We start from the raw sequence: 13967 nt of genomic DNA on the forward strand, positions 1-13967 counted from the left end.
CGCTCTGTTCCCTGAAAGGCGGGAAAAGGGAAGAAGGTTCCAGAAAGATCCAGAGCCTCAGAACTTTTGCGCCACTGAGACAACTTAAGGGCGCTGGGCACAGCAACTATCGCTGTCCGTCACAGAGGCAACCAGAGAACAGTCACTTTGTGTGGGCATCGAAGACCATCAACACCAGCATCACTTTTCTGGAGAAGATCCAAGAGCGATCCTGAGCCACAACATCTGCTCTGGTTCCGTGTTCCTCCTGCTCAAGCTACATTGGGACAGTAGAAGTGGAGCCCATGGATTGCCTGGGGACTGGTTCCAGTCGTCATCAGCTGCCGTCCATCTTCTGCTTGCCTCGGCCATCAGGAGCTGCAAGTATAAAACCCAGAGTGTCACCAAGGGTAGTTGGGATCCAGGCTTCATGCCTGTATGGTGAAACCACTGAGGCGTTTGCTATTTATCTTTTCCACTGGGTTTCCCTACTTTCTGTACACTTCCCTCAGTAAATCATGGTTTGTTTTGCACCTTATTAAGTCTTTACTTACCTGAGGCAGAGAGGGAGAGTCTAACGTTCCAGACACAGATTAGATACTGGAAGCTGGGGCCAAACTGACAATCTTCTAGGCACCTGTTGCTATAATATTCTCAGTGCAATAGCCTGAGACTCAGGTGTCTTTCCATCCTCTGCTGTCCCAGCTGCCCATCAATCTCTAGAAACAGGTGCCCTGAGCCTCTACAAATAAAAGAAAGACAATCAGTTTTCTAATGTAACTGACGGCCCTGCCAAGTCTTTCTCACTCAGGGACAAATCCTACAATCCGTATTCAGGCAAAAATCCTATTGGTTTCCAAGGAGCTTTGCCATGATCTTCCTAACGTGTCCTAGGAAATAAAAGGTCATTTTTTTAAACACTAATTACAACATGGCTACAGGCAACTGTGATTAATTCAGCCAGCTGTTTTTTTCTTGATGCAGCTCCGGTTGGTGAAAAGCAAAGAAGGAGATCTAATCTATGAATAAAAAAGGAGAACAATGAAAGTACATTTTAGGTTTCATTTTTCTTGCCAGCTGGGGCAGGATTTCCAGGAATTAAGAGCTGTGAATAGTGGGACCATAAACAAACACTGGGTTTTGGACAGGCTTGTAAAGAGATAGAGGGGAATACCAGGCTTTGACCAATGTATTAGACACAGTCCCAAGGCTGGACACACACAAATGCAATTATCCAGCCCAAGGTTATGCTTCCTGGGATGCTCAGGGGCTTTTTGTGGGCTCTGAGTCGTCAGGGCTATGCAGGGTTAATTTTTACAAAGTAACCACACAGTACCCAAACCTTTCCTTCAGAATGCCCAGGGGCTTCTATCGAGCATTTAAAACCCAAATGTCCCCTCTATGGTACGCATACCTCATGCTTGCCTTTGTACCTTTTGAATACCAAACACCCCCCCACACACACACTAATCAGTCCAAATAAACTGCATTGCTCTCAATCAAAAATGAGATATTTGCCCAAGTCTGGTTGCCCTGCTGTAATCAACTACCTACCATTAGCCTTCCTGTATCCATGCCCCTTCACTCCTTCATATGCCCAACCCAGCACAATCACACGCAGGCCTGGGCGCATGGCTAGATGGCTTTGTTGAGATGTGAACTGCAAACACTGCCCCAAGCAGAGAGCAAAGAATTGGTGTCCAAGGGGGATGGGTGTGGTTAGGAAGAAATGGCTGTCTCCTCTCTCCCCATAACTTGCATGTAAGCAGGCGGACACACCCCTGCAGCGCCTCCTGCTGGTCTGTCAGGGAATTAGCTCAATTTCCAGCCTGGAGCAACCTCTGCAGGCCAGTGATCCGCCACAGCTGGCCCCCGTGTCCCTCCCAGACCCCGGTGCCTGTTCTCCCAGAGGTGCTGCCCCGGCAATACCTCAACAATCTCTGTGGGTCTCCCTTCCCCAGGGAACCCCCACCCACTACCCCCACCTCACCTCAGTCTGGGCTACTGCCAGTCCTCACCTAGCCCCCGCTCACTGTATAAAAGCCACTCCTCACAGGCAAGGGGGTTTGACCTGCTGCCTCCTTCTACCACCCAGTACCTCCATGGGCCTGGAACCAGGCTCTGCAGCCTGGAGCTCCCCTGCTCCATTGGCTCTTCCCCCACACTGCTTCACTCCCAGGTACACTCTTCCTCCCCTGCAGCCAGGCCGCTCTCCCTCCACAGCTAGAGGAGAGACCCTGCTCAGCTTCTGAGCTGCCCTGGCCTTCTTATAAGGCCCAGCTGCCCGGATTGGGGCATGGCCCAGGTGCAGCTCCTTCCCAATCAGCTCACAGTCTTTGTTTAATCCTGATCTGATGGTGTCAAATTTGCAAATGAACTGGGTGAATGACCACTTCATCAGACACAAGTAATGGAAATTTCCAGAGGCAGGTATAAATCAGTATGGAGATAACGCGGTTAGTTCAATCAGGGAGGGTGAGGTGCTCTGCTAGCAGTTGAGGTGTGAACACCAAGGGAGGAGAAACTGCTTCTGTAGTTGGATAGCCATTCACAGTCTTTGTTTAATCCTGATCCGATGGTGTCAAATTTGGTGTCCAGACTCCAAAGAGAAACTGCTGAGCTCCAGTTCACTTCCACGGTAGCAGAACTTGTCACCAGCCTTAAGCACAGTATCAACAGCAGTGAACACTGGGGTGCTGGGCTCTTTCCAAACAGACTGAGATATAATTCTGCAGAAAAGGACCTGGGAATTACAGTGGACAAGAAGCTGGATATGAGTCAGCAGTGTGCTCTTGTTACCAAGAAGGCCAACGGCATATTGGGCTTCATTAGTAGGATCAAGGGAAGTGATTATTCCCCTCTATTTGGCACTGGTGAGGCCACACCTAGAGTACTGCGTCCAGTTTTGGACCCCCACTACAGAAAGGATGTGGAAAAATTGGTGAGAGTCCAGCGTGGGGGCAATGAAAATGATTAGGGGGCGGGATACATGACTTATGAGGAGAGGCTGAGGGAACTGGGCTTATTTAGTCTGCAGAAGAGAAGAGTGAGGGGGGATTTGATAGCAGCCTTCAACTACCTGAAGGGGGGTTCCAAAGAGGATGGAGCTCGGCTGTTCTCAGTGGTGGCAGATGACAGAACAAGGAGTAATGCTCTCAAGTTGCAGTGGGGGAGGTCTAGGTTGGATATTAGGAAACATTATTTCACTAGGAGGGTAGTGAAGCACTGGAATGAGTTACCTAGGGAGGTGGTGGAATCTCCATCCTGAGAGGTTTGTAAGGCTTGACAAAGCCCTGGCTGGGATAATTTAGTTGGTGTTGGTCCTGCTTTGAGCAGGGGGTTGGACTAGATGACCTCCTGAGGTCTCTTCCAGCCCTAATCTTCTATGATTCTATAATCTCTGTCTTCTTGATGGTCACAGTGAGTTCAAAACAGTGAACAAAGGTAGCAAAACGATCAAAAAGTTTCTGAGGGGTAACCATGTTAGTCTGTATCAGCAGACCTTGTTGTCAACTGTTGGGAATGGGCCACTTCCACCCTGATTGAATTAGCCTCATTAGTACTGACCCCCACACACACACTTGGTAAGGCAACTCCCATCTTTTCATGTGCTGTGTATTTATACCTGCCTCCTGTATTTTTCACTCCACGCATCTGATGAAGTGGGTTATAGCCCACAAAAGCTTATGCACAAATAAATGTGTTAGTCTCTAAAGTGTCACAAGGACTCCTTGTTGTTTTTCCAAAAAGTTTCTGTGCATCCTCGACTGAATGAGTCAACAAAGCCCAGTCATCAGCAAAGAGGAGGTCACGGATGGTTGTAGTGAACACTTCGGTGTGAGCCTGAAGTCTTCGGAGGTTGAAGATGCTGCCATCAGTTTGGAACTGAATGGGTATGCCCAACTTGCAATCCTTGAAAGCAATGAACAGCATCATCGAAAACTAGATGCTGAACAGGAGAGGAGCAAGGACACATCCTTGCTTTGTACTATTTGATACTTCAAAAGGTACCCATGTCTCTCCATTGTCAAGGAAATGACCCAACATACCATCATGAACGGACCGAACTATATTGATTAATTTTTCAGGGCAGCCCATTCGCCCAAGTACCTTCCAAAGCCGGTGTCTGTTGACCATGTCGAACGCCTTGGTCAGGTCGATGAAAATCATGTAGAGATTCTGATGTTGCTCTCTGCATTTTTCTTAGCTCTGCTTGGCAGTGAATATCATATCAGCAGTACCCCAACCAGCACGAACTCTGCACTGACTTTAAGGAATGATGCCATTTGTGAACACATGTAATAAGAGCCCATTGTAGAGGATGCGGGCCAGGATCTTACCAGCTAGAGACAGCAGTGAGATGCCTCGGTGGTGATCACAGCATGCACACTCACCTTTGCTTTTGTATATCTGTACAATCAGTGCATCTTTGAAGTCCTGTGGAACTTGCTCTTTCTCCCAAATGACGATGAATAAATGGGTGAGATGGCGCATCGATTGGCCACCACCAGCTTTGTAAATCTCTGATGGGGTCGCATCACCGTCAGGTGCCTTTCCAGATTTCATCTGCTTGGCAGTTTTTTGTACCTCGTCGAGAGTTGGGGGTGTAACCAGCTGTGAATCATTAGCCCACCGAGGAATCTCTTCAAGAACGCTGATGTCAAGAGTTGGTATCTGGTTTAATACATTGTGAAAATGTTTTGGGCCCAGCAGTCAAGGATTTCAGTACTATCTGTAATCAGAGTGCTGTCCTCAGCAGAGCGCATTGGTGTCGAGCCAGCATCGGACAGCCCAGAGACTGCCTACAGCTCATCATAGAATGCTTTAAAATCCTGTCTGTCAGGTGCATCTTGAAGTTTGACTGCTTTATATTTCCACCAGTCCTCTTTCATTTCCTGTAATTTGATTTGTGCCTTCTGCTTAGCTCAAATGTATGCTGATTTCCTGGAGGCTTTCTCTTTATCATTAATCCAAGCCAGGTACGTCACATGGATCTCGTCAAAAAGAGAACAGGCATCTTTGTCCTTGTCGTCAAACCAGTCCTTGTGTTTGCGTGTTTGGAAACCCAGTACTTCGACAGCAGTGTTATAGGTTGTTTCGTTGATGTTGATCCAGTCCTCCTCAATAGTGACTCGCTGCTCTGGACCTTCATTGTTGATGACTAAGGAGGCATCAAGACTGAGTTGAAACAATGCTCATGTCTTGGGCATTTCAAGTTTACCTACATCCAACTCCTTCTGGCACACAGCAGAATGATGATGTTTTGGTGGAAAGAGGCTCAAGGAGATGACATGGCGTACCATACAATGGTCAGACTGCGAGCCAGTGACACACATTGCAGAGTCAGCTTAACATCAGAGATGTCTCTTTGTTTTGTAATTAAATGAAATCATAGGCCAATGCTTAGACTGAGGGTGCATCCAAGTCGCTTTGTATTTGTTTGCTTGTTGGAAGAACATGCTTGCAATAGCAAGCTCATGGTGCGCACAAGTTTGAAGAAGGAGGGAACCATTTGAGTTCGCACTTCCAATGCCATGATGTCCAAGCACCTTGTGCCATGTGGTGGAGTCTTGACCAACTCTAGCATTAAATCGCCGAGTATATATAGCTTGGAATTAAAAGGTAATGATGAGATCACTGAATTCAGGCTCTCGTAGAAAGTCTCCTTTTCATTGTCTGCAGCAGGCAATGTGGGTGCGTATGTGCTAACAAGTACAAGGCACTGTCCATGCTCCAGTCAGTCTAAGCTTTGCAGTCATGAGGCGAGGACTGATGGCGTGTGTGGCTGAGATTCAAGCTGGGGAATTAGTAACGTCTTGATGGCAAAGCCAACTCCTGCTTGTCTTGGACGCCCCTCAGGATGACCCACGCAATAATTTGAATAACCTTCTCCAACCTCTGTAAACTGGCTGATACCAGAGATGTGTGTTTCACTTAAGGCTGTGACATCTATGTTATAATGTGCAAGTTCTCTACCAATCATTGCTGACCTGAGTTCATGGAGATCATCTCTGTCAAGAAGTGTGCGTACATACCAGCATGCAAAGCATAGTTTCTGTTTAGTCGTTGGTTTTCTCTTGTGACTGCAAAACTGGATATCAAGTTGGTCATGGTTAACCGACAGGAGTCAACTGGAACAAGCTGTGTTTGGGGATTGTTTTCTCTCCCCCTCTTCTTTCAAAGAAAGCAGTGCTGTCCCTAAATCGGGCTGCCTGCTGCTTTCCTGGGCTGTGCTCACTTTTACTTCATGCAATAAAAAATGTTTCCAAAACAAAAAAATCCATTTATTGAAAAGAAACACAACTGCTGGAGAAACACACATGGCCTGACACCTCTGTGCTGTGTGGGAGGAGGGAAGGGCAGGGTGGAGACAGAACATTCACAGATTTGCCAATGTCCAGGTATCATATGCAGCCTTGCTGTCTGGAGTGCCGTGCAATGGGTGCTGCACTTCAGGCTGGCTAAACTTCATGGGGATGGGGGTTGAGTGCAGTGGATAAGGGTTGGCGTTTGCAGGGGTGGATTTCTTGCCGGCAAGCCTCATTCTCCTGGCAGACTCTCCTTTCGTTCTCCCACCACTCCTTTAATCTTTGATTTTCAGCAAGGGACTGCTGCATGACTTCATGCAGAAGGTCCTCTTGGCTTCTTCGCGGCCACTTCCTGAGGCTGCGCAGCCTTTCGGCCGTTGATAACAAGCAGGGCTGGGATCTCAAGGTTGCATCTGTGAGGCCAAAATGCAACATTTTACAGAGGCAGTATTGTTAATGCTAGACAGAGCAATGATTCGACTGAACTTAAAGACAAGCACAGTTCACACAATAGCACAAACTGCCTGTCCCAAGGCGAGCGCACATAACCCACAAGAGCCCCAAAATGGTGAGTAACCATGGGGGCAGGGGGAACCGATTGTTCCAGGGCTGTACTGTCCCCTGGAGTCCTGTGTCTTGGGGAGAGCCAACGGATGCAGGGGGCCCCTACACTCAACACTGTCCCCCCATTTTTCAACAGGCTGGGTTCGTCCTGGAAGATATCTCACTGCTGAGGGTGACCTTGGAAGCAAGGAAGGGTCTTCTGCAAGAATGCGGCTTCCGCCCTGGCCCTTATGTGGCTTGCCTGTGTGCAGCAATGGTCCCCCCGCCCCTCACAGCACAGTGGTGCGGACATGTTAGCCTGACTGGGACAAGGAGCACAGTAACTCTGCCAAGGAACCTGCATAAGCGAAGTGCCCAGCTTCTGCATGAGACCTTCGATGAGATCACTGATGCCGATTACCGCGTTGTGAGAGAGTAAATCAACGTCCTATTCCGCATCTAGGCATGCACACAGCCAAGCCTTCTTTCTGCCACCCTCCTCGCCCCAACAACCCACACCCAACAACTCCCTTCACAAAATCAAAGCCGCTTACCGGGCGCCCCCTCTGCTGTTTGCTCTTCCCTAAGCACTGGATACTGTGATTGGTAAGCTTCCTCTGGGCTTGAAAACAGCTCCTGGCTGCATGCATCTAGGGATGCCAGGCCGTCCTCTGCCTCTGGGCCCCCTTCCTCCTCAGCACCCTCGCTCCCCCTTTCCTCCTCCTGGCTTGTTGCACTCTGGGCTGCCATGTCTTCTGAAATGCTCTTCTGGTGCTCTTCGGAATGGAGGTGGGGTCGCCCCCAAGTATCACATCCAGCTCTTTGTAGAACCGGCAGGTCGTGGGGGCAGCACCGGAGTGGCGGTTTGTCTCCCGCACCTTGTGGTAGGCATTCCGCAGCTCCTTCACTTTAACTCTGCACTGTACTGTGTCCCGGTCATGGCCCCTTTCGGTCATGGCCCTTGATAGGTATCATAATTCCTACGGCTGGAGCGCAGCTGGGACAGGACAGCCTCCTCTCCCCAAATGCCGATGAGGTCCAGCACCTCGGCATTGCTCCATGCTGGGGATCGCCTGGCGCATGGAGGCATGGTCACCTGGAAAGATACGCTGAGAGCACTCCACGGAAGGGGACTTTCAAAATTCCCAGAGAATTTAAAGGGCCGGCGTGACACTGCACTCTTATGCTTTATGGAAATATGCTTATGAATGTGAATATGATGTAACTGGAATATGCTTTATGCAGAAGGTCAGTAGAAAGCTTGTAATCTACTGAGTGTGTTCATCCTATTTGTTTGCATGTATTATTTCTATGTCTGGAGTTAGGGAAATAAGATATAAACTTGTATCACTGTTGTAGTCACACCAGGTGAGGGCCATCAATGGGGCATAAGGAACTTGATGGCTCCCATTGACTAGGAGAATTGATTGTAAATTATTTATTTACCTGCAAGCCTTCCTGTGTACCTTGGGGCCAACCCAGGAGGAATGGACAGTAGAGGTCTCAGAGACATGTGACCATATCACATGATACTGGAATCCATCTTAGTCCTTGTACTTTTCCATGGATGAGGCAGGGGTGGGGACAAGCACAGACAAAAGGTTCCTGCCTTGTGCCAAAGATATAAAAGGGGGTGGAGCAGGACAAAGGGGGCTGCCAGTCATGAGGAAACTCCTGTTTACCACCTGAGATGTCTGCTGGATCTAACAAGGAATGTACCGAGGAAAGGATTGGGCCCAGACTAGGAAGGAGTCTAGTCTGTGAAAGAAGCTTATTGGAACATCTTGAGGGTGAGATATTACCTGTAATCAGTTTCTTAGTGTATTAGGCTTAGACGTGTGTGTTTTGCTTTATTTTGCTTTGTGACTTACTTTGTTCTGTCTGTTATTACTCGAAACTACTTAAATCCTACTTTTTATGCTTAATAAAATCACTTTTGTTTATTAATAAACCCAGAGTAAGTGATTAATACCTGGAGAAGCAAACAGCTGTGTATATTTCTCTATCAGTGTAATAGAGGGCAGACAATTTACTAATTTACCCTGTATAAGCATTATACAGAGTAAAACAGTTTTATTTGGGCTTCGGATCCCATTTGGAGCTGGGTGTCTGGGTGCTGGAGACAAGTAATCTGCTGAGCTGTTTTCAGTGAAGTCTACAGCTTTGCGGACGTGACCCAAACCCTAGATCTGTGTTGAGCAGGCTAGCGTGTCTGCCTCAACAAGACAGGGTTCTGGAAATCCCAAGCTGCCAGGAGAAATGGGCTCAGAGGTAATTTCAGCACATCAGGTGACAGTCCCAAGGGGATCACTGTGACCAAACCCATCACAGCAAGTCTGACGGTTGGTCACCTGAGGCCAGGGCAGTAGAGTTCAAACTGATGACCAGAGTGGCTAGAACAGGAATTGTGGGACACATCCCGGAGGCCAATCAGAGCACAGTAATAGAACAGGGTGTCCACACTGGCACCGCAGCACTTCAGCTGGGCGCAGCAAGCTCTATGCCTCTCATGGAGGTGGATTTCCAGGGGCGCTCCAGCCGCGGGGTCCGGGCACTCTACGTGCCTTGCCAGTGTGGACACTTCAGGAGTTATGGTGCCCGGGGCTGATTTAATGCGCTCCAACATGCCAGTGTAGACAAGGCCTAGATCCCCTCCAGAGGAAGACTCATCAGGCTGCAGCAGCCATAAAACAGGCATAGGAGGAGGCGGATGAGTGGATATTAAGACCCAGGGGTGCCCCAAATTTTCAGGTGCCCTGCCCTATGCAGCTGCATATTCTGTGTATGCCCAAGTATAGCCCTGAGTTCGTGAGTGTGTCTGTTTAGCCGTGTGCATATCTCACTCCAGGTGTGTTTCTAATTGCGTATCTGTTGTCTGTCTCAGTGTAGCTGTGTGTGTCTGTGTCTCTGTCCAGTTGTCTATTTGGCAGGCTGCATGTGTGTTTGTTTCAGGATAGGTGTGTGCACAGTATTTTCTCCAAGATTTGAAACTAGAGGGTGTTTGAATTTACAAAGGCCGGGAGGGAGGGGGAAATGACTAGCTGACCACTAACATGGAGGGGGAGGGGGAAGAGGAAGGGGAGGTCGCAGTTCAGAGTGTGTGTATTTGATTGTTTTATTTGTTTGTTTTTCATCTGTCTCCATACAGCTGTGTGTGTGTCTGACCAGTTGGGTGTTTCAGTGTAGTTGACTTTTTCCTTCCGTCTTCTCTGTTGTGTTCCCACCCTATAACACCCTGAGTCCCCCCTCCACCCCTGGCAGTGTTTCTCTCTTTTCAGGTATCACTTCTCTTTCCTCTGCACTCTGCTGCTTCTTCTCCAAGTAGTGCCCTTGAACCTCTCACGTCCTACAAGAGCATCCCTGCTCCACACACACCCCTCACTGAGCACAGGATGGACCCCCTGCCTCTGCTCCTATACCTGTGCGCAGGTAAGTGCCAGCCAGAGGGACTGGAAAAAGCTGGGCTCCTCCACCTGGGTGCCCAGCGAGTACCCCTCTGGCAGGGGGGTGGGAGCAGTTGGATGCTCAGGACTCTTGGGTCCTTTCCTTGGCTGGCTCTGGAATAGGAGTGGGGTCGGTGGGGTACAGCAGGAGGCCTGTGCATCAGGACTTGTGGGTTCTCTCCTCAGTTCTGGGAGAGGAATGGGGCTCTAGTGTCTTGTGTGGGGGAGAGCTGGTAATCAGGACTCCTGGGTTCTAGTTCCATCTCTGTTCTGTTCCCTCCAGACTCTCTGGGATGGGAGAGGGTCACAGGTGCGACTCCCCTTCTCTGTGGGGCATGTGTGCTCATTAGGATGGGGGGAGTGAGGAGTGTCCGTCAGGTGTAAAGTGGATGCAGTGTTTGCAATTGCTCAGTCCTTGTGTAAAACCACAGCCACTTCCCCCTGCTTCAAAGTGACATCTCTTCTGTCTGTGAGGCCTGGACCCGTCAGGGAATGGAGCGGGGCAGACTTTGGGGTGGCTGAAGATGAGGGGAATGGGCTGGGAAGGGGGGACAGACTGGGAGATGGGGTCTGAAAAGGGGATGAAGGGAAGAATGGGGGAGGACACCTCAGCTCCTCCCCCACCCTCAGCTCCTTTGCCCCCAGTCCTCACCCAGCCCCACTTTGCTCCATATCTTCTCCTCCTATAGCTCTGGAGGGTCTTTACCACCTCCTCAGCCTGGAGGGGGCAGCTCCAAGGGGATTCTCCTTCCCAGGCCTCGCCTTGCAGGGAGGGTGAGGGAAGAAGGGAGGAGAACTCTGCCTTAGGGGAGTTGGCTACGCTGTGCGTTAGGGATTCACTTTTGCCACTGATTGGCTGTTTGGTGTTTCTTGTGTGACGTGAGTTTGGTGGGTCCCAGCTATGGCTCCCACAACACAAGCTTACCATGCCACCCTGTACTAATTGATAGACTTGGCAGAGAGACCAAGAACTGCCTGGGCCAAGTTGCTCCCAGTGCAATGCTGCGGCCAACCCTTGGATGCATAAACAGGGGAATCTCGGGTAGGAGCGGAGAGTTTATTTTACCTCTGTATTTGGTCCTGGTGCAACCACTGCTGGACTCCTGTGGCCAGTTCTGGAGCCCAGAGTTCAAGAAGGATGTTGATAAATTCGAGAGGGTTCAGAGAACAGCCATGAGAATGATTGAAACATTAGAAAACCTCCCTGAGAGACTCAAGGCGGTCAATCTATCACTAATTAGATGAATGAAGTGAAGACTGATGAGTGCTTATCTCAGTCTATAAATACCTACGTGGGGAACAAATGTTTGATGATGGACTCTTCAGTCTAGCAGACAAAGGTCTAACACAATCTAATGCCCTTGGAAGTTGAAGCTAGACAAATTTAGACTGGAAATAAGGCGTAACATTTTTAACAGCAAGAGTAATTAACCACTGCAACAATTTACTGAGGGTGATGGTGGATTCCCTTGTTGGGATATAATATGTAATATGATATATGCTATGGGGCCTAGTGTATCTGTTGTGTGTTTGAAACATGAGTGCATGACCTGCATTTTGGCAACCAAAGCAAAAACTTCAAGATCAAGTGGTCAAAACCTATTTGTACAAAACACGTTGAAAAAAATGAAAAATCAGCAGATAAGGAAATTACCCCAGCAGGACTGTTATAAAAATGTATAAGAATTGGAGGAAATGGTGAATCTTGGATCATGGCAGCCTGCCCAGGGCTAGCTCTTTGGAACAGAGGGTGAAGGCCAAAGACAAAAAGACACACAAGACTAATGACATCACAAAGTGAATTATATCTAAATCTGCTCAATTAAAAAAAAAATTCTAGTCCACAATGGCCAAATATTAAAATTTAAAAAAAAACAACACCCCAAAAACTAACAGTCCACCATTGGTATAATGTTTTTAAAAAATGGTCTTCCAAGCTTTACAGCTTTTCCCAATTTAATGTTACAACCTATGGTTATACTATTTATATTAATAATGTTATTAACCTCTGTTATGTTATGTTTATACTGCCAAATAAAAAAGCAACAAAAAGTTCTAAGGCAAATAATATATAAAATTAAATTGCTTGCAAAATTATAAAGTAATATAATAATTAATGGTATTAATCATGTACCAAAAGGGGGAATATTGGGATATAAAAAATCTATATATCTATGTAATATGTTATAGGCCATGGGGTCTAGTGTGGCTGTTGTGTGTTTGAAACCTGAGTCCATGACCTGCATTTTAGCAATCAAATCAAGAACTTAAAGGTCGAGCGGTCAAAAGCTATTTGTACCAAATAACTTTGTTATGTCCTTGGAAAAAATGAATAATCTGCAGATAAGGAAATAACACCAGTGGAACTGCTATAAAAATGTATAAACATTTTAAAATGGCGTGCCTTGGATCATGGCAGCCTGCCCAAAGTTGTCTCTTTAAAACAAAGGGTAAAGGCCCAAAACAACAAAAACAAAAAAAGAATAACATCACAAAGTAAATTATAAATAAAAGCTTCACACATTTGCAATTTCAAGTCTTTCAATAATCCAAAGCCCTGTTTATATATGGTGTGGTATTTGTGAACTCCCAGCACCTTGTAACTAACATAAACCCCAACTAACCATCAAAACGTCTAACTACTGGGCTCTGGTATAGTATGTTTGGGGTATATATGTAAAATAACTAAGATCCATTTTGTAAACCATAAAAAGTATTTAAAGTATTATATAGCGACACTGTGTCCAGTATCTGCCTGCTCCCCCATCCCGTAAAAAGGCCCCTGCTGAGGGTCTAACACCCTGTCACTGGAAATTTCAAATCAAGACTGGATCTTTTTCTAAATGTTCCAGTCTGGTTCAAGCAGGCATTAATTCAGAGAAGCTCTCTGGCTTGTGTTACATAGGAAGTCAGACTAGATGCTCAAAGTGGTTCCTTCTAGCGTTATGGTCTGTAATTCTATGAAATCTGATCTGCCCCTGCTACCCTAAAGAAAGTGTTCCCCGTTGCCCCCTATGAATCTGGGTCAGCAAGAGATAAATCAAGGGCTTCATTCACCAGTGCTAAATCCGTTCCTGATAGTTAGTCTTCACTTGGGAGTTTCTGCTGCTATGCAAATGAATGCATGGTATGATTCATGTAAAATGGCCCTCAAGGGCTAGACAAAAGGGAAGCTTGAATGATCTGGGAGTCAGGACTCCTGGGCTCTATTCCCAGCTCTGAGATGGGTGTGGGGTCTGGTGCTCAGTCTCAGAAAGGTTTTGGAATGAATTTGCTGAAGCAATAGCTAGGGATGGGAGTTTACTGAGGGTATTCAAGGCTATTAACATCGGGTGGTCAAGACCTTACATATCAACATGCTCACATGCTCACAAGAGGACATGAAGGACGCTTGGACATGGAGAAATGTAAGTGCAAAGCCGGAGAGATATGGTATTGGCCACAAATGAACAATGAGAGAGAGAGAAATTGTTAAAATGTGTGAAACAGGCCCCCAGTGCCAACCTAAACAGGGTAAAAGAGGCTATGTTGATAAGCAATGAACAGTTCAGGGTGTAGTCTAAAGTTGGTGTGGATATATTTGCATATGCAGGTGAAGACTATGTTTTGACCCGGATTATAATTCTCATTCTACAGAGGTTGTTTTGTTAGAAAATATCACATCAAAACATGTTACAATGCACATGAAATCCAT

At 47.3% G+C, this 13967-nt stretch overlaps 1 protein-coding gene across 1 annotated transcript in view; it reads left to right on the forward strand.

The window, feature by feature from the left end:
- The first annotated feature begins 9262 nt into the window (after window positions 1–9262).
- The window catches only part of LOC101942619 (integrin alpha-M-like), a 29160-nt gene continuing 24455 nt past the window's right edge, over window positions 9263–13967 (forward strand). Inside the window, exons 1-2 of the mRNA XM_065594243.1 lie at window positions 9263–9678; window positions 10109–10259. Of these exons, the coding sequence (XP_065450315.1) occupies window positions 10223–10259 (37 nt within the window). The 5' untranslated portion in view covers window positions 9263–9678; window positions 10109–10222. The remainder of the gene's footprint in view (window positions 9679–10108; window positions 10260–13967) is intronic.

The sequence above is a fragment of the Chrysemys picta genome, chromosome 4 (genome assembly GCF_011386835.1).
Source record: "Chrysemys picta bellii isolate R12L10 chromosome 4, ASM1138683v2, whole genome shotgun sequence".
In the NCBI taxonomy this organism is placed as follows: domain Eukaryota; kingdom Metazoa; phylum Chordata; order Testudines; family Emydidae; genus Chrysemys; species Chrysemys picta.